The sequence below is a fragment of the Populus trichocarpa genome, chromosome 12, assembly GCF_000002775.5.
Source record: "Populus trichocarpa isolate Nisqually-1 chromosome 12, P.trichocarpa_v4.1, whole genome shotgun sequence".
Classification (NCBI taxonomy): domain Eukaryota; kingdom Viridiplantae; phylum Streptophyta; class Magnoliopsida; order Malpighiales; family Salicaceae; genus Populus; species Populus trichocarpa.
Window position 1 is genome coordinate 14,984,571 of NC_037296.2, and position 23,046 is coordinate 15,007,616.

A 23,046-nucleotide genomic window follows, 5' to 3' on the forward strand; every position below is an offset into this window, starting at 1 on the left:
AAATCATTAAAAAAAATAACAGTCTCGATAAATGCACAAATTAATTCGAAAACATTAATTATTTTTTAATTAAAAATGATATTCTTAACCAAATGTTATTAAAGATCGTTGTGATGGTCTTTGACCATATTTGTTTTTACTTCAATATATATATAAAAAACAAAATATTTTATCTTAAATATCATTTATTTTTCATACTAAATTTATATATATATTTTTTAAAAAAGTCATGATTAAAAAAAATATCATCTTAATATTGTCGATTCAGTATATTATCGTCTTAATGATTAAAAAAATATTATTTTGAAATTTTTTTTAAAAATCAAACCATATTTTTATTGGTCGATCAGGTTTTTTTGGAACCGCGTGCTTAGTCTCTCTCTCTTGATTTTTTAATTTTTCTCACATCAAAAAGATTCTCACACGATTCAAATTTGACTCGCTAAACCAAGTTTAATTTCAATGCCAGTGACTTGAATATTTTTTTTTTCTTCTTATGTTCAAAACAATTTTGGCGGGGTAAGCAACCTAGTTAGTATCTGTTGTAGATAAAGGATCAAGTGATAACAAAATAATTAAGAAGTTGCAAGATGAGAAATGAAAATAGTAGGACCAAACTAAGATAAAATTAATATTAGGGGGACCAACAAAATATACCATTAAAGCCCCTCACCAGATATATAAATACATACATAACCGAAGCACTACATATCCACTTACACACACCATCTCCTTCCCCATTTCATCGAAAGACTCAAAGGCCATCTATCCCTTTCATTTTATATCAACATGGACTTCTCTTCTTCAAAGAAAACCATGAGAATTTCATTAGCAGTAGCTGATGCAGCATCATGTTACTGTGCTATGGTCCTATTAGGCCTAATATTATTGGGGTCTATTAGGGAGAGTTCTATGACAGAGGAGCCTGTCAAGGGGAGCCACTTTTTTGACAGACCCTGTGATGAAATATATGTTGTCGGAGAAGGAGAGACCCTCAACACCATCAGTGAAAAGTGCGACGACCCGTTTATAGTGGAGCAGAACCCGCATATCCATGACCCAGATGATGTTTATCCTGGACTTGTTATCAAGATCACCAGTTCAAAGTCAAGGAAGATGATGAAGAGGTAGTTCTTGGAGATGAGATACGGCTTCTTGATAGGAATACAGATACCAAATTAATTAGCATGCTTGTTTTTTTAAAAAACTTCTTACACACATGCTTTAATTTCTATTTAATTTTATTTACTTTGTAATAGGAAAAGAATTATATATATATATATATATATATACCATAGAGTTTTCAACAAGTTCAAAGCTTCAATTGGGTCCTTGATGTCCTTTTGAGATTAGAGAAAGGTCTTTTTGTAGTTCCATTTCATTTTATTATATGTGAGAGATATACATCTGCTACTCATGCATCCTCTACACTCTCTGTATAAAATGATTCACAGCTATAGCAAATTTATTTGGGATTGTCCTAATCTATTCATTGTCTGTGTGCGCTATCAAATTCTATAGCTTCTTGCGTTTTTTAAACATTTTTTTTTAATTTGTGCAAATAATGGGATATTTTTAAAAGTTGGAATTGGCTTACCAGATCACATCGATATACTTAAACCGATGAAGGAACATTTTGTTTTCTCGTTTTTTAAAAGAATATATATATATATATATATATATATATATAGCAATATCCAATAATTAATGTAAGAATAATAAACTTTTTCTAAATATATATACAAGCCTTTAATAATATACATTTTTATTTATATATATAGAAAAATATACAATAATTAATATAAAGATTACAACATAAAAATATTGTACATTATCCTTTATATATAAATAAAAAAAATTGGTTAACTAATATGTTAAGTATTTTATTATTCTCAACTTCATATTAGAGTCATTACTCTGAAACTTGCACAGATCCACATTACCTTGTGCTTAATTTTTTATCAAATAAATAGGGGATGATGAGATTCGAACTCGTGACTGCTTGGTTATTAAAGCTCTGATACCATGTCAAAGAACCATCTTAACTCAATAACTTAAGTTGTTAGATGAGGTTTCAGGATATAATTTATATTATTCTCTAATAATTACACTTTAAAAATCTATTTCCTTCTCTCCAATGGAGTCTTAGCCTAATGTGCAAACTTCTCCTTCTTCCTTTGTTTTGGAAGCTTTTCATACTATTATCGTGAATCCTCACTCTTTTTCTTCTCCCTCTACTTTGGACTCTTCTCCTGCTATTGTTGTGCAACCTTCCCCTACTACTGCTTCCGTGACTCTTGCCACTATGAAAGCTTTAATTGCAAACATTATTTTCCTCTTCAATACTCATCAAATTATTGCTTTGAAGCTTGTAAACATAAATTATTTTTAAATTTTAATAGGATTCCTTAATTTAGTAGGTTAATTAATAATTATAAAAAATAAGAATAAAATAAAATCTGTTTTTTTAATAATGAAAAATTTTGGAAAAATATTTCTCATAGAGAAATTATGAATGAAAAAGATTAGTTGTAGTTAATTTAAAATTCAATGAAGTTCTTTAATAAGTTTCGTTAAAGTCAATTTAAATTTCAATAATATTTCTTAACTTAGTAGGTTAATTCTTAACTATAAATAATAAGAATAAAATGATGTTAGTTGTTTTTATAACTAGAAATTTTGGAAGAAAAAAAAATTCTAACAGAGAACTAGTTAAAAAAAAAATCTTATTACAATATTTTCCAACCCATCATAATATTGTCTGAATTTAGATTCAGTATTTTTTTTTTCTCATTGAAATTAGCAAGGTTTAAAGTTATAAACCAAAAACAAAAAATTATAAAAAGAGCATGAAAAACAAATCCCATACATATTTTTTGAAATAAAATAAATCAACATGAAGGACACAAATAATAATACCCTACTACACTAAAAAAAACTTGAAAAAGTTAATAGTGGTTCACTGAATTTCTTTATTATTATCATTATTATTTTCAATTCAGCCCCTTCTTCCTTTTTTTTCTTTTAATTGATTTAATTTGTTTTTAGCATGCAGAAAATGAAAAAAGAAGAGTGTATCTATTTATTTTCTTAAAATAAATTAATTACTTCTCAATCAGTATAAAATTTCTTGTCAAAATGATACGAAAATATATGCTAGTACTTGACTATAAATAAATAAATAAATAAATAAAAATGCTGATTAATCCTATGCCACAAAATGTGATGATGCGTCATTGTTGATCCAGTAAATCTTCATCTCACAAATTAAAATGAAAAAACTATGAATCACATTTTAATGGTGGGGGTGGCATATATATCTCATATCTCTTATCCAATTAGGGTTAGTATCACAATACGTGGTGGCATCGAACAACAATATTATAAAAGGAGCAAAAGATGCTGCTGCTGATCGATTAGGGCTCAAGTTGATTATGACCTCTTTGAATCTCACAGCACACCCCACCAATCACAGGGATCATCATGATGCATTCCATGCCATTATTATTGTGCATGCCCTTTGTAATCTATGCCGCCAAAAAACAAATCTTGCCATAATAATTAGCCATTGGTGTTGTAGATATACTTCCATAAACGTTTATTGAATGTTTGTTTCTATGTTTTAAAAGATTTTTTTTTAAAAAATTATTATTTTTGCTTTAAATTAATATTTTTTTATGTTTTCAGATCGTTTTGATGTACTGATATTAAAAATAATTTTTTAAAAATAAAAAATTATTATTTTGATGTATTTTCAAGTAAAAAATACTTTAAAAAACAACTACTACTATACTTCTAAACACCCCCTTAGTCTAGACTAGATGGTAAGTAAATATAACCTTTCTATACATTATCTAAATTGAATCCAAATATTTTGGGAGAATGTTTTTTATAATTATATCTTTTTAAGATTTTAAGTGTGAATATTAGTTTATTGTTCGAGTAATAAAGACTCAGTCTTAATTTATGCTATCAATCATGAAATATAATGATCACAAATTTCTAATATTTAATTTAATTTATAAATTTATTAAACTCAACTTAAAACCTGGGTTATAGGTTCTACGATCGAGTTGACCTAGATAAATCAAAACAATGTTGTTTAACTTTTTTTTAAAAAAAGTTAAATCAATATTTAATCGGGTTGATTGGGTTGCTCAAGTTTGATTGAGTTAATTTAAACCTATATCAAGTGGGATCTAATAACAATAATCAAATATAAGTTGATAATTTCTCAATCCTATTACTTGTGGAGACGTGAAACCAAAATGCAATACAAATATTCTATGTAATGAAAGAGAATTATACCTAACATTAGGATTTAGGATTGAGTGCTAATGGGAAACTAATTGAGAGTTTCCCTCAATCCAATCTTTTATTTGATAGGTAAGTGTTATAGTTATTGATCCATCAAATAATTATCTTATCAAAGATTAGCATGTCATTAATTATTGTTGAATATTGAACTGTCTATTTTGATCAATAATTCAGTATCATAGGATGAGGATGATTTGGTAAGATGTTATATCAAATATCCAAATGATATATTAAGATAGATTGTTGCTAGAAGTAGGTGAAAAACCTCAAAATCTGATTAAACCGAGAAAACTAGAAAAAAAATAATTGAAAAACCAAACTATAAAAAAAACTAAAAAAACTAATTAGAAAAAAAAATCCAATTCAATTTGGTATCAAATGAATGAAACCAATTGAACCAATTTGAACCGAACTGATTCAAACCATACTAAACCGAGTTAAAAAAGCTAGGGATATAAATATGAAAGTTTTCTTTCTTCTCACCCTAATCAAACCCAGCCGCCCCCAAGCTCTCTTCATTTTTCTCATTCTCTAAATCTCTCTTTATCTCAATCCCTCTCAATCAATTATCTTACTTCTGCATCATTTTAAACAATTGTTTCTTAGCTCTTGCCTGATTATTAGCTAGCGTTTTGTTATTGTCGTGAAACAAAAAAGTTAAGAATAATAAAAATAAAAACTTATTTAATTGAAGAGATAAAAAAATAAAATAAATCTAATAAAATAAATATATTTTCACACAATTTTAAAATGAATTTTTATACTTAAAATAAAATAAAATAAAATAAATAGAAAGACATGTCTCATATATTACTCTTGTCTCCATCTCTTCTATTATAAGACCATATAAACTATATTCTTAAGAGCTTAGGAATAAGAAAGAAAATTAAGAAGCATTTTTTTAAAATAATAATAATAATAATAATAATAATAAACACAACTTAAACTAAATCAACTTGGGCCTAAGCTTGGACAAGGTTCGTAGCCAAACAATGGGCTTAGCTGTCAGCTAGATATGTGTCTCTTACTTCTTAAGCAGAGTCCGCCATCAAGGCTTGAGCCTGTGACCCTAGCCGCTAGAGAAACACGTAACCAAGTTGCGGGCGGGGCGGGTTGCACAGAGATCCACCAAGGGGGCTTGGCTAGTCCATCTATCCAAAGCTGGTTAAAAAATAAATAAAAGAACCAAGAAATGTTTTTTTATAAGAAAAGGCAGGCATGAACAGACAAAAAAAAAACATAGTTATTAATATACAGTTAACTAGGAGCATAGTTTAAGATTTCAAATCCAAATATTTTGTGAAAACATTTCTTTTAAACATAAAAGTTTAAGTAATAAGTATATATGGATATTTATTTATTGCCCGAGCAAAAAAGATTTATTTTTAATGTATAAAAAATATCTGAGAAAGTATTAATTGTAAATACCAAATATTAATTTGAAGTAATTGATGGTCACAAAATAATCCTTATCCATGATTATAAAATTTTTTAGTTGAGTTGAAATCTAAAACTTAAATGAAACACAAATTTACATCGTAATTAATGAAAGAGAATAATCTTACTAAACATAGGATTTAGGATTGAGTACTATTCCAAAATTAATCGAATCTTTCCCTCAATATAATCTTTTATTTGATAGGTAATTGTTTTGGTCAATTATTCATGAAAGAATACTATCAGTAATTATTGTTGATTATTTAAATATCTAATTAATTAATAATCCAAGCAGATGTTATATCTGTATCATTAATTGTTATAAAACTCAGTTTCAATCTAATAAGTCAACTTTATAACTTGCTAATTTAAGTCGAGTTTCATGTTAAATTTGTTGGAAGTTAACCTGATGAACTTATTACCTGATTAAAATCTGAGTAAAATTAAATTCCATCTTGGTTTTTTAATTTTTTTAGCTTTCTATATTTTTGACAAAATTCCTATGACATTTGAATGAATTAGACTCTAAGATCCTAAGAAAATATCTCCATTATTCCAAAATTTTATTTGCATCTTGGATTCAGATTCAGCATTTGTTATTCTCACCAAAATGGTGAAGGAATAAATTTTTATTCTCACCATCACATGAATTCAATAGATCGATCAAGGTATAGCAAGTAGCATGTGGTAGGCAGATGAAGTTATTGCTCACATGAATTTGAGTCAATAGAGATACCAAATTGCCACCAAACCATACTATATTAATCCAGTGATTTGTAGATTTTTAATGCCTTCATTGTTTTTACTTCAAAAATGTGCTCTTCAAGGTTCTTAGCATTGATAATGTCCAACTTTTAAAGCTTTTTTCTCTTCTGTGATTGCCTCAAGGAGAAGGACTAGAAGCTAGCTGCCTTAATTTTTCACACGTCAAGCATTGCAACGAACAAGGACACTCATTCTTTAGATGAATAAGTGAGATCAAATTTATGTTGTTGAACTAGAAGTTTATGTCTTTCACACGGCAGAAAGTGGAAATCTTTGCACCAAAAGAATGTTAAGCCACGACATCATACGAGTAAATTCTAAGGTTATTTAAAGGTAGAGTAGGTCTTGCTTTGGTGGTGTAAACTAATAAGATTTCTTATAGCTCACAGCTTTTTAAGGATTTGATACTTAAGAGTTGACAGAATATATATGGATTTGTGGTACTCCTGGGAATTTATTGTGATTGCTCTCGCAGGATTTTCCATGTTTCGCAGCTTCTGTCATTCGGAGAAAGGTATGAAGTTGTCACATTTATATTGCGTTCTAGTTCAATTCTTGATTTCTACATTGCCTTCTAGTCACGTCAAGATGTAATGTGACGAATGTTTTGCAGCCCCATATTACACATTTGTTCATGAAGCAACCTCAGCACCCCATGTTTTATACTACGATTACATAGTCATAGGTGGAGGAACCTCAGGCTGTCCACTAGCTGCAACGCTCTCACAAGGTGCGAGCGTTCTAGTCCTCGAAAGAGGTGGCTCTCCGTATGGAAATCCTAAAATAATGAACATAGCCAACTTTGCAGACTCGCTCTCCGATACCTCTCCAAATTCGGCTTCCCAGCAATTCATCTCCGATGATGGAGTCTATAATGCTCGCGCGCGTGTCTTGGGTGGTGAAAGCGCCTTGAATGCAGGATTTTACACTCACGCGAGTGTTGATTATATGAGGAAAGCTGGTTGGAATCCAGAATTCGTTGATGAGTCTTATGCATGGGTTGAGAACAAGGTAGCCTTCGAGCCACCAATGTTGCAATGGCAATCAGCTGTTAGAGATGGGTTGATAGAAGTTGGAGTGTTGCCTTACAATGGATTTACATATGATCATATTCATGGGACTAAAGTTGGAGGGTCGATTTTTGACAAGTATGGTCATGGACACACTGCTGCTGATTTGTTAGAGTATGCTGAGCCAAGGAATATTTCAGTTTATTTGCATGCTACCGTTCATAAGATCTTATTTACAGAAACAGGTGAAACAAAACCATAAAATTCGTTGGCATGTTACATTGCTAATCTAATTTCATAGTATTAAATTCCATTGTAATGTAATTGAACATTGCTAATACAGGAAAACCATGGCCAAGACCTAGAGCATACGGCGTGGTTTTTGAAGATTCATCAGGCCTCAAGCACTGGGCATACTTGGGGAGGAGCTCCAAGAATGAGATAATCATATCAGCAGGTGCACTAGGAAGTCCCCAACTATTGATGCTAAGTGGTATTGGACCTGCTAACCATCTTCAAGCTCATGGCATCTCAGTAGTGGTGGATCAGCCCATGGTTTGGTCAAGGGATGGCTGATAATCCAATGAATCTTTTGTTCATCCCTTCCCCTCTCCTAGTTGAAGTCTCACTCATCCAAGTTGTGGGTATCACCAAGTTTGACAGCTATATTGAAACAGCTAGTGGTTTGAGCTTTGCTTACTCTTGGGTTCACCAGTTTATTAGGAAATATGAGTTGCATTTAAATGAGGTAATTAACAAAGCTTTGCTTAACAATGCTTCTGTGTTTTTTCTTCTGCTAACAACTTCACTTGGTCCCATGTGCAGACAGGTCAGCCCTCTGCAATGACAGCAGAAGCCATGTATAGAGCTATTGAAACCTTAAATTCCCTTGTGACTGAAACTCTACAGGGTGGAGTAATTCTTGAGAAGATAATCGGTCCAGTCTCCACAGGTGAGCTCAAGCTCAGGACTACAAACCCGCATGATAACCCTTCTGTCAAGTTTAACTACTTCAAAGAACCAGAGGACTTGAACAGGTGCGTTCAAGGCATGAGAACCATTATAGAAGTAGTAAATTCAAGAGCATTTTCAAAATCCGACACAAAGATATGCCGGTGCAAGCTCTCATTGACTTGATGGTGAATTTGCCTGTCAACCTGAGACCAAGACATTTTAGTACAGCAATTTCCTTGGAACAATTTTGCACAGATACTGTCATGACCATATGGCATTACCATGGAGGCTGCCAGGTCCGCAAGGTTGTCGACAATGATTACAAAGTCCTCGGCGTGGATAAACTAAGGGTTATTGATGGTTCCACTTTCATTGATTCACCTGGGACCAATCCTCAAGCTACTGTTATGTTGCTAGGAAGGTAACATACTAACATTCAATTGCAGCAACTTTGTTCTTAATTAGCACTGCCAATGGAGAATGCTATTCACTGTTGTATTTATTTAATTTTGTGATGCAGATATATGGGGAGGAGGATTCTGTATGAGAGACTTATGCAAGGGAGGAAGTAGACAATGAGTTCTTCCTACGCTTTTGAAATTCATCATCAGTCATATGTGTGCTATGCGTTTGGTAATTTTCAGTGTCAATATGTATAGATACTGAAAATACATACGACTGGGCTTTATCACTTGAAATTTTGGGAAAATTAATGTACGATTTCCTTTTAATGTGCAAATTATTTAGACAACTGCTCCTGTACATATGATTTTAAGCAATATAATCAGTCCATCATGTATGTATGATCTTCGCAACAATAGTCGAATAAGATCACCTTGTGGTCTACTATCAGTAGTATCTTTTACACTTTTCTTGAAACATAAAGGCAATAACTGTTTCTTGATCCGACAAGTAAAATGTGGAGAAATTTTCTTGAAACAAAATTACCTTTTCTTCTGGACCAATATCTTGTTGGATACAAGATTGAAAAAAAGTCTGTACAATGATTATAGGTTTATGACTAACCAAGTAACGTAGACAAATTGAATTGTAAGATTGTATACAAAGGTAAAATGCGAAGGAAATCAACCTTGTCTGAAGCTGAATGCCAATTGAAATTCAGAGGGGAATGACTTTGCTTACAAGAGCTAAGAAGGTTAAGCAAACACTAACCTATTTGAACTTCCATACGCCGAAAGGCCAGCACAATAAAGCAAAGGAAAAGAAAGAGAATATTACGGCCTAAGCATAAGGTTCTTATGACTTGTTCATCTTCATAGCATGAAGGAGCACCTCCTGATTCCTCTCAACTGCCCTTCCTTTTTCTTTGCCTTTTCTAGCTTCCAATCAAGGGACAAAAAGAGAAAGAATCTCTCATATTTTCTCACAAATAGCATTTCAAGACACGGATGTGGAGAAAGATGCCTGCCAGATATACCCTCCCTAACCTCTTGAGAAGGATATCCACAGCATTATCCATGGCATATCCCATTACTTCAATGGTTTATGCCAAAGTTAGTGACCCATCAAAGTGTTTATAAAGCTTAGTCGGGGAATCTGCAAAAACCAGAAGCAGCAAGATAGATAGAGGTATCATAATTTGATAAGCAAACCAGTTGTAGGGTACCTCTTACTTGGCAAGCAATGGTGATTGTTGCAAACATTGCAGAATTTGATCTCGGTGGCTTGCCAAAGGAGAGTTGCCCTATGACTGTTTTAGCTTAAACTAACGTACTCAAGAAAATGCCATCGTAGCAGACCATTACTCTGCTGCCTACCTATGCAAAAGGTGATAAATTTCTTCTCCTCGTTTCCTTTCAGTTGGTTTCAAAAGCTTTTTTTGTAACTCCTATAAGCAATGTATCGACGAAAACAGACAAAATCAACTAAGACAGATCCATAGGTTTGAGTTGCTTAGGTTTTGTACGAGTTGGAGTTATAATAGTATAAAATGAAAACTCAGAAGATTAATGTGAAGCATACATTAGGACTTAAAATGGTCTGAAAATACTATTGGTTTGAGCATCCGATCAATGGGTAAAAATCACAGCAAAACACATGTAGAAGGAAATAAATATTTCTAAAAAAATAGATTATGAAAATATTTCGAACTAAAATCGATGCACGTACAAGAAATCACTACTAATTGAAGTTAGCAAAATCAAGCAAAACATCAAAAGATCATTTGAATCGGAACCACATCATTTCCCCTATTCTAACTGTTAAGCTGAGTTTGCCACAGAAAATTTTGATCTTTGCCCTGCTCCAAAATGTGGGTTGATTTCGAGGATGGCTTGCTAATACTGGATGTGTTGTTCTTTCTAAGCTTTCTTACTCGTAATCTTGAAGCTACAGCCTCTCTCTTTTTTATCTTGATGAGGACAGCTTTTCTTTTTCATGGCTTTTAAGTAGTCATCTATCAAATTTCAAGCTGACAAAGCCTCAGTCACGATAGATTAAGCCATTAAAGCAGTCAAGCCAGCTACAAAACGTATTCAGCAAGATGGCCATCTCACAGTCTTTAAACTAATGAGAAACAAATCCACCTCAAATTGATTAAAACCATTCTACATTTCCATCTTACAAGGCACTAAATCTTTGAGCATTCTACTAGGCAAATTAGATTACTGATTTCTTAAAGGACACAAAAAGTAGACTTGCTGAAGGAAATATCTCTGCTCTTCCTGTTGTATACTACTGAGATTTTGACATATCTTCCAATTTATCACCAAGACCTTTTGACTAAAATTCCATAATTTTTTGAAATAATTCATATCAATTGTATAGCTCATAACATGATCCAACAATTTGTAAAATTTCTTGAATTCACAGCATGCATGTTTCTAAAGTTGTCATTAGTTATTTTTCCTTCTTCTGTATCCAGGTTCCATCATCACCATGCAAATCAAAAACAGAGAAAAAGACCATACAAAGTGCACAAGCATGATGTCCAAAATGTCTATTATCAAAAAACAGTTGAGGCGAATTTGTTGCAAATTACATCTTATCAGCTGGGGCACTAGGAAGCCCACTACTGATGCTGAGTGGAAATGGACCTGGCTCTCATCTTCAGGACCATGGCATCCTAGTGGGTAGACCAGCTCATGGTTGGCCGAGGGATGACTGATAATCCAATGAATGTACTATCCATTCCCTCCCCTATCTCAGTTGAGGTCTCACTTTTCATAACCCATTTTTGAGTTATTCTCATATTCATTTTCTTTTTAAAAAACAAAAACTGAAACAGTGCCGTTTTGAACGGCACTGTTCTTCTTTCCCTGCACATGCAGAGGCAAGGGAAGAAGAGATTTGCTCCCCTGTTTTTTTCCCCGCTCCCTCTCTCTCCCACCTGTCTAAGCACTGACAAAACCCAAGCCCGTCACCTGCCACCAGACGAAAAAAACAGAGGGCACAACCCCTGCGGGCAGCTGCCCAGTGGCCGCCCGGCCACTCCCTACCCCTGTGCCATGACTGGACAGGGGTAGTAGACCTCTCTCCCCACTTTTTCCCCATAAAGACCAATAGAAAGAGAGGAACAGGGAGGCTGAGAGAGAAAAAAAGACCAGAAATGGAGAAAATCGGTGAGAGGAAAGAAGAGGAATAGAAACAGAGCAGAAGCAAAGACAAGAAAAAACAGAAAAACAAAGGAACAAGAAGCAGAGGAAGAACGCCCATTACACCGCAGCAGCTGCCACCGTTCCTCGCCGCGAACCACCGTTGTTCTTCCTCTCCACCGCCACCGCCAGAGAACATAAGGAGAAGAACAGACCAAACTAAGGGAAGGGGCTGAGATAGCAGAACAGTGGAGAGATCCTCCACTGTTTACGGGGCCGCGCCGGCTCAACCCAAAATGAGTGGATTGGGTCCGGCTCAATTAAAAAACAATTCAAAAAATATTTTTAAAAAGTTGTGATTTTCTCGTGTATTTTTCTATCCATTTTAATTAATATCAGTTTTTATTTTTATGCCGTAAAGATAGAATTCAGTATTAAAATACCTAATTTTTATCAAAACATTGCAAAAATTATATAATATATAAAAAAAATATTTTTTTCATGTATACGGCTAAGTTTCTCAAAGAAAAAATATCATATTTTCATAAAAAAAAAGAAAAAAAATCAAAAACATGTTTTAGCATGTATTTTGACTTTAATAACCAGTTTATTAAAGTCATGAGAACTTGGCTAATATTTCAAAAATTTTAAAAAATATATTTTATTTTCTTTTAATATTAAGGATTACGAACATACACGTAAAACGTATTCCTGATATTAAAAATATAGTTATTTTATGTATAGATTTTAAAGCGGTTAGGTTTTATTCAGTAAGATAAGAATCTCCTTACCGAGAAGAATTTTTTTTAAACCGTAATGGACTAGCAATTGAAAGTACAAACAAGACCTTAGATTTCTATCATATAATTAAACAATGCAGCTTATTTTAGGTAGGACATATTTAGAGTTCTAATACTTTTTCTTTACGCAACTAGTCTCCGTATCCAATCTCTGAGACCAGTTAGGGTTCCTAGTGACCAAAATATTAGGCGGCGACTTCCATTCTATTTTTCCACTGATAAAATATAAGAATTTCTTATCTTTCTATATTTACCAGATAAATACATTTTATAAAAGTGGATGATTCACCGCAATACCACATACATGCGTCACCACTCATCCAAGTTGTGGACATTGCTAGTTCTGGCAACTAAATTGAACATCCAGTGGTACAAGCTCTATTCCAGTTACGACTCAGAGATCTCTTTAAGACTATGAGTTAACTTACATCACGTTTATAGCTTATAAAGTTTGGCCCATAAGAAAATAAATTTTAAAACTGCTAATAACCTAATCTCTAGTGGAAAGCTAAATTCATCAATGATTTGCAGGTACATACATGGTCAAAGATTGCACGGTGACAGCCAAATCAATTATGCTTTTACGTACACTTTTAGTTCTGCGTACTCTCATCAGGGTTTTGGTCACACAAAACAGGACAGCCCTCTGCAGTGACACCAGAAGCAATGTCTAGAGCTGTTGCTACTTCACTTTCCCTTGCCAATCCATCCAAACAGAGTGGAACTATTCTAGAGAAGGTAATCGGTCCACTCTCAACCGGCGAACTCAAGCTCAGGACCAGGAATCCTAACGACAAACCCTTCTGTCACATTTATCTACTTCAAGGAACCCGAAGGCCTAAAAATGCGTGTTCAAGGCATGATAACAGTCATAAATCTATTTCCAGAGAACTCTTGAAATATGCCAGTGGAAGCTCTCCTTGACTTGACTGCGAGGCTCCCTCTGAACCAGAGACCAAGACATTTTGGTACAACATTTTCCTTGGAACAGACACTGTCATGGCCATACTGTCAAGTTGGGAAGCTTGTTGATCATGATTACAAGGCTCTTGATGTGGATGGCCTTAAGGTTACTGATGGTTCAACATTTATCCACTCGCCATGATGCTTGGAAGGTAAGAACTAATTGTAAATATTCCCCTAATTAGCATTGCTAAAGGAACTTAATTCTACTAATCAATAGGTTTATAAGGTTGTAACCAAGATAAAAGGCACAGAAAATAACAGAATATGTCTTAATACCATGAAGAAGCAGCTCCTTTACTGGGGGGGCGCGGGGGTAGCCTTTTGAAACGGATATCCATAGCGTTATTCATAGCATATGCCAATACTTCAAGAGTTTATTCCATCTTCAGCAACCCATCCGAGTGTTTATGAAGCTTGTTGAGGCAATCAGGAAAACCCTAATATTGTCCTTAAACATCAATTCTCTAGCAAACCAGTTGCAGGGCACCTCTCTTCCTTGGCAGACAGTACTAATGGTGCCTATAGCTTCAAGCTGAGAGGGTATGCGAGAATCTTGATCCCAATATAGGCTTGCCAAAGGAGAGTTTCCCTGTGACCGTTTTTGCTTAATCTATTATATATATATAAAAAAAAAATCTCTTACTGCTTGTTCAAGATACGTAGAAGGAAATAAAAAATTAATTCATACAAGATAGATATTAAAATTTAACAACAGATACTAGATTTGTGAAAATGTAATCCCAAAATTAAATTCTAAGAAAGGTAAAGCAATAAACCAAAAACCTTAAACAGAACTAATGTTCATGCTTTCATAGCTCCTTCCAGGTGCTATACATCATTGCACCTAAAGCCATGAAAACTACCACAGTCACAGCCTCATGCAAGACCAGGAACAAGCCTTTCACTACTCCTGTTGGCCCTTCAACTTCCTCCTTTTCCTTTTTATTGCCCTTCTTGAGCTTCTTCTTGAGCTTCTTCTTCTCGACAGGCCTCTTGTTGCCAGCGTCACTCCTTTTGGTCTCCTCCGAAATCTCAGCCTCTTCTTTTTCTTTCAAATCAAGCTTGTGATTCTTCACTTTCTTCTTGTTGTTGAGGTCTCTCCTTTTGTCCTCTAAGTCCTTCACAAACGCACCATTCTTTTCCTTTTCTTTTCTGGGTTCAGCCTTTTCTTGGGCTACAATCTTCCCATCAATCTCCTTGTTATCATAAAAATAATCCTCCTTCCTTTTCTCCTCTTGTTCATCAGTTTCATGGCTATACACCACCACCAAATTTTTCTTAGTTGCAAGATCACCATCCGAAACTTTACTGTCATTACGAGCAATTAGTTTCTCTAGCCTTTGTTGTTCCTTCTTCTTTTTCTTGGCCAAGGCTTCAGCTTTAGAGACCAATTTTGCCACGTCAATATCGCCTCTTTCATCCCTTAATAGATCAAAAATATTATCATCCGAAAACAAAGAAGACATTTTCTGCAAATTATGATGAACTAGCAGTAATCTTTTTATAAAGCAACTAGCAAGAAAATCTTAAAATCAAAAGATTTAGCTTTCTATGTCGAACAAGATATGCCAACATGTATATATACACACAAAACTTATCCTTAGTGCTAAGGACGTTGGATTTGTGTCAGATTTGGATTTTTTACTTTGATTTGGAGACTAATAAAGTCTTTGTATTTGTTTCGGATTAGGATTTAATTAGGAGAGGTAGAGACTGTTTATGTCCAATGTAATTAATTAGTAATTAGTGAGGGAACACATTATGTAGGAGACATAGATACGCTGACGAGCACTCTTGCACGTATGATTTCAAGACTCTGGATCGAAAAATTTTGGCTAAGCAAAATCATAGAATATATATATTAAGGATAGGGATTCTTTAAGACGGTCTTCTTTGTAAATATATATGCAAAGAGAACCTTTTTTTTTTCTTTTTTGATAAAAAAAATATATAGACTAAATCAATGAAAAGAATCTTAATTATTTAAACAAAAATTATTATGAACTTTTTTTTTTGTTGATAAAATATAGATCTCTAGTGCATTTAATTTTGGCTAAGCATGTAATATAGATCTCTTGTGCATGTAATTGATATAGTATAGATCTCTAGTGCATGTAATTTTATGGGTCTAACTTTTGAGTTCTAACCAATAACCATCACAAGTTTTGAACTCAAGAAAAATTTATTTACTGATTAAGAAATATTTGTTTGATAGTGTGTGCCTAAACGTTATACATATTTCAAGAGTGCAAAGTGAAAAATTCTTCTTTTAAAAAAAAAATCTTATAAATTTCTAAGTTTTTTTTTACATGGCCAAAACATTATTAAACATGAAAAGATTATTGTTTTTTTTTTTTTTTTTGAGGTAGATAAGGAGTTTCCCACAAAGAACTTTATTGAATTAATTCTCAATATTTATGTATCTCTCTGAAATCATTCTACAGTAGATGGAAATATAGCAATTTATTGCATGAAAGATCCTCATTTCCCCCAACAAAATATGTTCTCTTCTGGTCTTCTTTTGAATTGAGGATGAAATAAATGTCTTTGATGTTCCATTTTTCTCTTGTATTGATGCTAATTAATGAGGAAAGCAACTACTACTATGTAGTTCTTTCGAAATTCTTTCATTTGTATGCATTAATGAGCAAAAAAGGAGGGCTGGAGGGCTGTAGAGGTCGAGCACTTCCATCTCAAAATACAAAAAGGGCCTCATATGAAATTAAAGCAACAGCCAGATAAGAGTAGATGATCAAGGCCATAGTCATCAGTTCTCAAGAGTCATGCCAATGTCTAGTCTGGTCACTGGAATGTTACTTATGTTTGTAATGGTTTGCTTGGTGGGTTCGTTGCTACCACTGCTTGGTGTTCTGTGCATGGTTGAACCATGGGCTAGCTAGCTGCTATATAATATGCGGGTTTGTTGCTGCTTTGGTGTTGATTGGCAGCAACAAATTGGCCGAGACTTTCAAGTTTGATGATCCATTAGAGGCTAAGCAATTACATGGTGGATGTGGGACTTGGGGTGTCATTTTCACTACCTTGTTTCCTTCTTTGGTCTCATTTTCGTTGTCCACAAACAAAGTAAAGCAAGCACATTCAACACTTATTCTAGATCGTGCTCATTGTTTTAATTGATATTGGTTTTATTTTTTATTTTTTTAATTATTAAAAGTTTGGCTTAGCTTTATAATTTTTTTGCGTTTGTTTTTTATGAAATAATTCTAATAACATAATCACTCGAGTCATTAATTTTGAAGATTATTCTATTTTGATCAAGTTCAGCTTTATAATTTTTTTCTTTTTTTCCATAGGTTATCTCAAATCAAATAGTAGACTTGGATTTTTTGTTTTTTTTTTTAATTGATTTAACTTCAGTTTTTTGTATTCCGGTATAATATGGCTATAAGAGATATACAGAGCATGAGTTAAGTTAAAGGAATAAATTTACAAGTTCAACTTTTGAATGTGAGAAAGTATTTGAATTAAAATAGAATTCATATTCAAAATGAAAGTAATGTGATATCAAATCCATAAATCAAAAAAAAGAATTCACAAAATCAACCCCCACAAGTTCAAAAGTTACAAAATAAATTGCACAAACTTAAAAACTACTATCTAATTATCGGAAGCGGGGCCTTTTCTGCTGCAGCTCCGAGAATGATAACATTGTCTTCTTATGGGTGTTTTTACAGACGAGCTCTGGAAGAGCTCCAAAGTCTGCAGTATTATACTGATCGGGGAGAGGTGGCTCAGAAGAAGCTGGGGGGCATCACTGACTGTAGGAATGGAATTTTCCTCATTAACGTTCTCAGTGAATTCAGGCTGCTCTTGTTTTTCTCCAAGCTTTGCCAACCTGCTGAGCGATTCCATATTGAATTCGGGAAGCTCCTTGGTCAGAAAATTAAAAGTGACTTGGGATATTTGGATGACCATGGTGACAAGCACGACTTCAACATGTACCTCAGCCCTCCCTCAGAAAACTCAACAAGCTCATTCTGGAATTCCTTCGAGGCTTTGAAACTATTGATGCCTTCCACCCTTCCTTTATCTATAGCATCTTTTAGCCTGTTAGCTCAATTAGCTTTCACATCATTTAGCTCCTTTTCGAGGTCTTCAATCCTGGACAATACTTCAGAGTACCTACTCTTGACGTGCTGATACCCCCTCTGAGTCTTTTCTAATGACTTGCTCAAAGTCTCCTTATCCACCTCAGTGCATGTTGAGAAGTCTTGATCGACTCAAGCTGCTGCAAAAGATCAGCTCGTTAGACCATGATCGCAGCCTCAGTTTCCCTTGATACTTCTGAAGCAGTGTGTTATCAAGAAAGCATGAATATTAATGCATAAGTTGTGAGAATGTGAAACAACAAGTACATAAAAACAGCACTTACCACAGAAGTGTGATTGTATGAAGAATGAGTGTTCACGATGCTCTTCAAGAAAGATTTGATCTGATAGGATTTTTAACAATAAACGAATGCGCTTGTCCTGAGGATGTCTTGTATCTCCAACGATAAACTCATGAGCCTTGCCATCCAACTCTATAACAGTTGACCCTGGGGGTTTTTTAATACCTTTCTCCTTCATCAATCTCCTTATTCTCGTGACATCATCCCATCTTTGATTGATAGCATGTATATTAGAAAGCAGCACATAAACGCCACTATCATGAGAGTCTAACTCTACAAACCGGTCTAATATTTCTTGGGGGAGTTCCGTATTCCCATTTTCCTTGCAAGCACTAAGAAGAGCTCCCATTATCCGAACATCAGGTGACATGGGCATAGCCTTTGTCAATTCCAACGCCTCATCCAAGAGTCTAGCCCTACAAAGTAAGTCCACCATGCATCCATAGTGTTCTAACCTCGGAGGAAGATTATATTGCTGACCTTTCATCCAATTAAAGTACTGACGCCCTTCATTGACCAAGCCACAGTGGCAGCAGGCAGTCAAAATGGCTAGAAATGTCACCTCATTTGGCCTCATGCCTACCCTAACCATTTCTTCGAAAAGTTCAAGTACCTTGTAGGCATGCCCGTGCATAGCCAAGCCATTTAGCAATGCATTCCATGTCAAAACATTCTTATGAGGCATTCCATTAAAGATCTGCATTGACATCTCTATACAGCCACACTTTGCATACATGTCAACCATAGCAGTTCCAATCTGAATATCCCATTTGATTGCCTTGCGGTCGATGTGCTCATGAACCCATCTGCCATAATCAAGAGCTCCAAGCCTGGCACAGGCTGAAAGAACACTGGTAAGTATAATCCCATCAGGCTCAATACCAGAGCTTTGCATATCCTGAAACAACTCCAAAGCCTCCTTGGGACAATTGCATTGCACCAATCCACTTATAATACTGGTCCAAGAAACAATGTCCTTCTCAGCAAGCTCATCAAATACTTGTTTTGCTCCAGGCAAACACCCACACTTCACATACATATCCATGAGAGCATTGCTAACCTCCAAACCTACCCCAAACGCACTCTTGAAACTCAACCCATGAATCCCCTTCCCTACACTCAAATACCCCTTTCTCCCACAAGCAACTAATACACTAACAAAAGTTGCAGCATTAGGCTCAACATCCATCCTCAAAAACAAACCCACAGCCTCATCAAACAAGCCTGCTCTCACATACCCTGATATAACACCAGTCCAAGAAACCACATCTCTCACAAGCATTTCATCAAACACTCTGCTAGCATCACCAAATCTCTTACAAACACTGTAAAAATGAACAAGAGAATTTTCAACATAGATATTACATACAAAACCCATCTTAATAATCACCCCATGAACCTGCCTACCCTCACCAATCCCCACAAACTTAGCACATGATTTCAATACAGCAGGGAAAGTAAACATATCAGGCAAAAACCCATCTTTCACTATCCTTCTATAAACCAAGAATGCAGTCTTGGGCCTATCACCAATAGCGTAACCAGAAACCAAGGCATTAAATGGAAATGAGCTAACTTTCCAATCATATTCACTCAAAAAATCACATGCATAATCAACAAAGTTAGGACCTTTTGCAAAGAACTCGACAACCCTGTTGACAACAAAGTCATTAGAAACAACCCCTGATGTTATCAACTGTGCATGGATTTTCTTGAAAGTTGTCAACTTTTTGCATCTCTGAATGCTGTCTAAAAGAACCCGTTTCAGAGAATGCTTAATCTTGCTCATATTCTTACTTCTTGATAACTAAATTCTCCTATGTGAAGAACAAAGAATGTAAGAAAAAGCCATTGATTTTTGCAAGCCAAAATATTGGAGTGAACATGTACAAAGGACACTGAAACTGGAGTTAACATTCGAAAATCAGTGACTATTGTTTAAGCAGTTGCAATTTTCGATTCAACAAATCAGTGACTATGGTGGTAATATTTGTTTGACAAATCTCAAAATTAGTCCTCCAATTACATGGTAAATTTTAATTTAGTTTCTAGATTATTCTTTTATTAATTAAATCTAAGAAAGTTTATATGTTCTCGATTACATTTTTCCTTCTAAAACCATCAAATATTTTTATTGTGAAATTTCAACCCCTACGTATTATATTTGTTTTGGTGAAATTGTTGAAAGTGTTGAAAATTAAGAAATTCATTTGTTTAATAAAATATTCTTTTGATGAATTTAAGCAAGGTGCTCGAGAATTAAAAAATGTTTTTCATCAAAAATTAAGTTCAGCTCAATGCAGATTATTAATAGAAACCCAATTCGTTAACTAACTAATGTGGTGAATGCTAATTAATTTTATTTGCGAGGTTATTTTAATGGCTGCTAAATTTGATAATCTTTTAATTTATTATTATTATTATTTTGTTAAAAAAAGCTTTTGAGTTCAATTATGTCTTTCTCAAATCCATAAAAAAAAAAAGGAGAAATAAGTCATATCATGATACAACTCGGGTTTTGATTCAATAAAAAACATGATTATTGGATCATCATATAAACTTCTGGATCATAGATTAATTTATTTTTTTTATTTTTATTTTCTAAAATAAGTCATTTTAATTAAAATGAAGCATTTCCAATAAAAAGTGTAAGCTTGGTTTGGTTCTTCGTTTGATTATGATATATTGCCAGAATATTTCTCTATCAAATCTTGATAATTAAAAAGAACTAAAACTATTTTGAAAAGTATTGTAATTTTAGTCTTTTAGATTCATTCTTATTATTCACTAGAATAATATAATGGTTTTTTTGTTTCTACATATAAAAAATAATAATATAGACTTACAAAGGTATTGAAGTTTGTTCATGTAGCTTAATTATCATTACTAAATAGAGCACAAATAAATAATTATTTTTCCATCTTGATTGCACAATGAAAAAACTCTAAATATCCTTGAAAGCAAAAAATAAATAAACTTTATGTCAAGGGGTATTTTATTGTTTTCATAATTGTTTTTTGGTTATTCTAATTAAAGATGAGAAATAATTTGGTATTTAATCAAATATAAAAAATTATAAATAGTTAAAACGCATAATGAAACTACAAAAATATCCTTCAAATAAAAAAAAAATCTAAAGCAAGTGGTATTTTTGTTTTTTCACAATGTTTTTTTTTTAATTTCATCTTTCAACATTATGTTTATTGGATATTACACTTTATAATTTCATCCTTCCTTCATAATTTTTTTTGAAGTTATCTTGGTTATATATATTACCCAAACCATATGTTTAACTAATTAAAAAAATTGACTCGAGTTTTTTTTTCTTTTTCTAATTGATTTTTTTTTTAATTTCATCCTTCAACATTGGGTTGATTGTAAATTAAGCTTTCTGATTATTTTTTTATTTCCTTTCTATGAGGTTATCATTATCTCATGACTCGGGTCACATATTTAACGAGGTAAGATGGGTTGACTAGAGTCATTTTTTAATCGAAATTTTTTTCAAGTTCATCTTTCAACGTTTTGTTGATTGAGAATTGAGTTTCATAATTTGTTTTAATTTTCTCTCTGTTGAGTTATCCCAATTTCATGACTCAGGTCACGAGTTTGCTAGGTTAACTTGGATTGACTCAAGTTTTTTGGTATTTTTTAATTAATTTTTTTCAATTTCATCCTTCAACATTGAGTTTATTAAAAATTTAGTATTATAATTTATTTTGATTTACTTTATATAAAGTTATCAAGATTTCATGATCCAATATGTAAATTGATATATTAACTTGAGTTGACTTGATCAATTAAATAGATTACCATCTCAATATTTATATATAAAAAATATTCATCTTAAATATTTATTTTAATTCAAACTATTTATTTGATCTCTAACATGGGGTACTGATATGTTAGCATATTAAATGTTTTATAAATTCTTCAAAATGGCTTTTACATTTCTTCAAATACCAATTGACTTTGCGGTACAATATAATAAAAACATCATGTTTTATGTTTTTGTTGGTGAAGTGGATGTTTGGAAATATAGTAATGGTTATTTTTTAAAGTATTTTTCGCTTGAAAATGTATTAAAATAATTTTTTTTTATTTTTTAAAAATTATTTTTGACATTAACACATCAAAATGATCTAAAAAACCCAGAAAATATTAATTTGAAGTAAAAAAAATAAAAAAAATTAATTTTTTCAAAAATACTTTTGAAATACAAAAATAAACAGACGGAGTACAATCATATATGTTTGCATTTTTTTTTATAAAAGTTATTAAATTCGCATGACCTAAGACTAAGTTTATCTAGTCTAATTTAAAATGATATTATTTTAAAAAAATAAAATAATATCATTTATAAAAAAATAAAAAGTCAAATTAATTTTAATCAAGATTTTATCCATCAAATTATATCTAATTTGATTTAATTTAAAACTCGAAACTAACTAAATTGCGGATCAGCCCATCACTGCCAAACCAAGTTTACAGTGTTTTAATAGGAACCTACTATTAGTTCTAATCTGTTTTGTTTTCCTCTGTTTTCTTGCAACTTTTTAAAGTTTGCATATAAAGTGTTTTTAAAATTTATCAAAGAAGATAATGTTTACATTGCTTTAGCCCTCGAGTATACAAACAAAGTGGTATTAATTCCTGAGAAGCTTTATGCCACTTCCCTTGCATCTTCACTCTACTTTATTCTTTCAAATGTAGATTTTCCAACGAATTGAACAATCCATTGCTGTGAACGTGAAGAACTGTTTACGAGCAATTTAATATTTTAGTAAAGATATTTTTTAAAATGTTTTTTTCTTATAAATAAATAGAAATAG

At 33.0% G+C, this 23,046-nt stretch overlaps 1 protein-coding gene, 1 long non-coding RNA gene and 1 pseudogene across 4 annotated transcripts; 2 read left to right on the forward strand and 1 right to left on the reverse strand.

The window, feature by feature from the left end:
• Positions 1–789: 789 nt before the first annotated feature.
• Positions 790–9,235, forward strand: LOC18103963 (protein HOTHEAD-like; annotated as a pseudogene).
• Positions 9,236–10,068: 833 nt separating this feature from the next.
• On the forward strand, positions 10,069–12,457 carry LOC127903914 (uncharacterized). Its single transcript, XR_008056913.1, has 2 exons — positions 10,069–10,272; positions 11,368–12,457. It is a non-coding gene; the product is annotated as an uncharacterized LOC127903914 (long non-coding RNA).
• Positions 12,458–17,305: 4,848 nt separating this feature from the next.
• Positions 17,306–20,182, reverse strand: LOC7484408 (pentatricopeptide repeat-containing protein At4g38010). Of its 3 annotated transcripts, none has more exons than XM_024582023.2 (2): positions 18,197–20,182; positions 17,306–18,049 (listed from the first exon to the last, which is right to left on the reverse strand). In XM_024582023.2, exons 1-2 carry the CDS (start codon positions 20,001–20,003, stop codon positions 18,045–18,047), a joined length of 1,812 nt encoding a protein of 603 aa, XP_024437791.1. In that variant the 5' UTR covers positions 20,004–20,182; the 3' UTR covers positions 17,306–18,044. The 3 variants fall into 3 exon arrangements, with proteins under 3 accessions (XP_024437791.1, XP_002318245.3, XP_024437789.1); XM_002318209.4 differs by having other exon boundaries at positions 17,306–18,052; XM_024582021.2 differs by having other exon boundaries at positions 17,306–18,108.
• Between the last annotated feature and the right edge of the window lie 2,864 nt (positions 20,183–23,046).

Bases quoted from the DNA above. Each gene is read 5' to 3' on its own strand.
- LOC7484408 (XM_024582021.2), bottom strand. From the start codon at position 20,003: ATGAGCAAGATTAAGCATTCTCTGAAACGGGTTCTTTTAGACAGCATT. The intron at 18,109-18,196 runs GTAAGTGCTGTT...ACACTGCTTCAG, and splicing joins CATACAATCACACTTCTGTG to AAGTATCAAGGGAAACTGAG.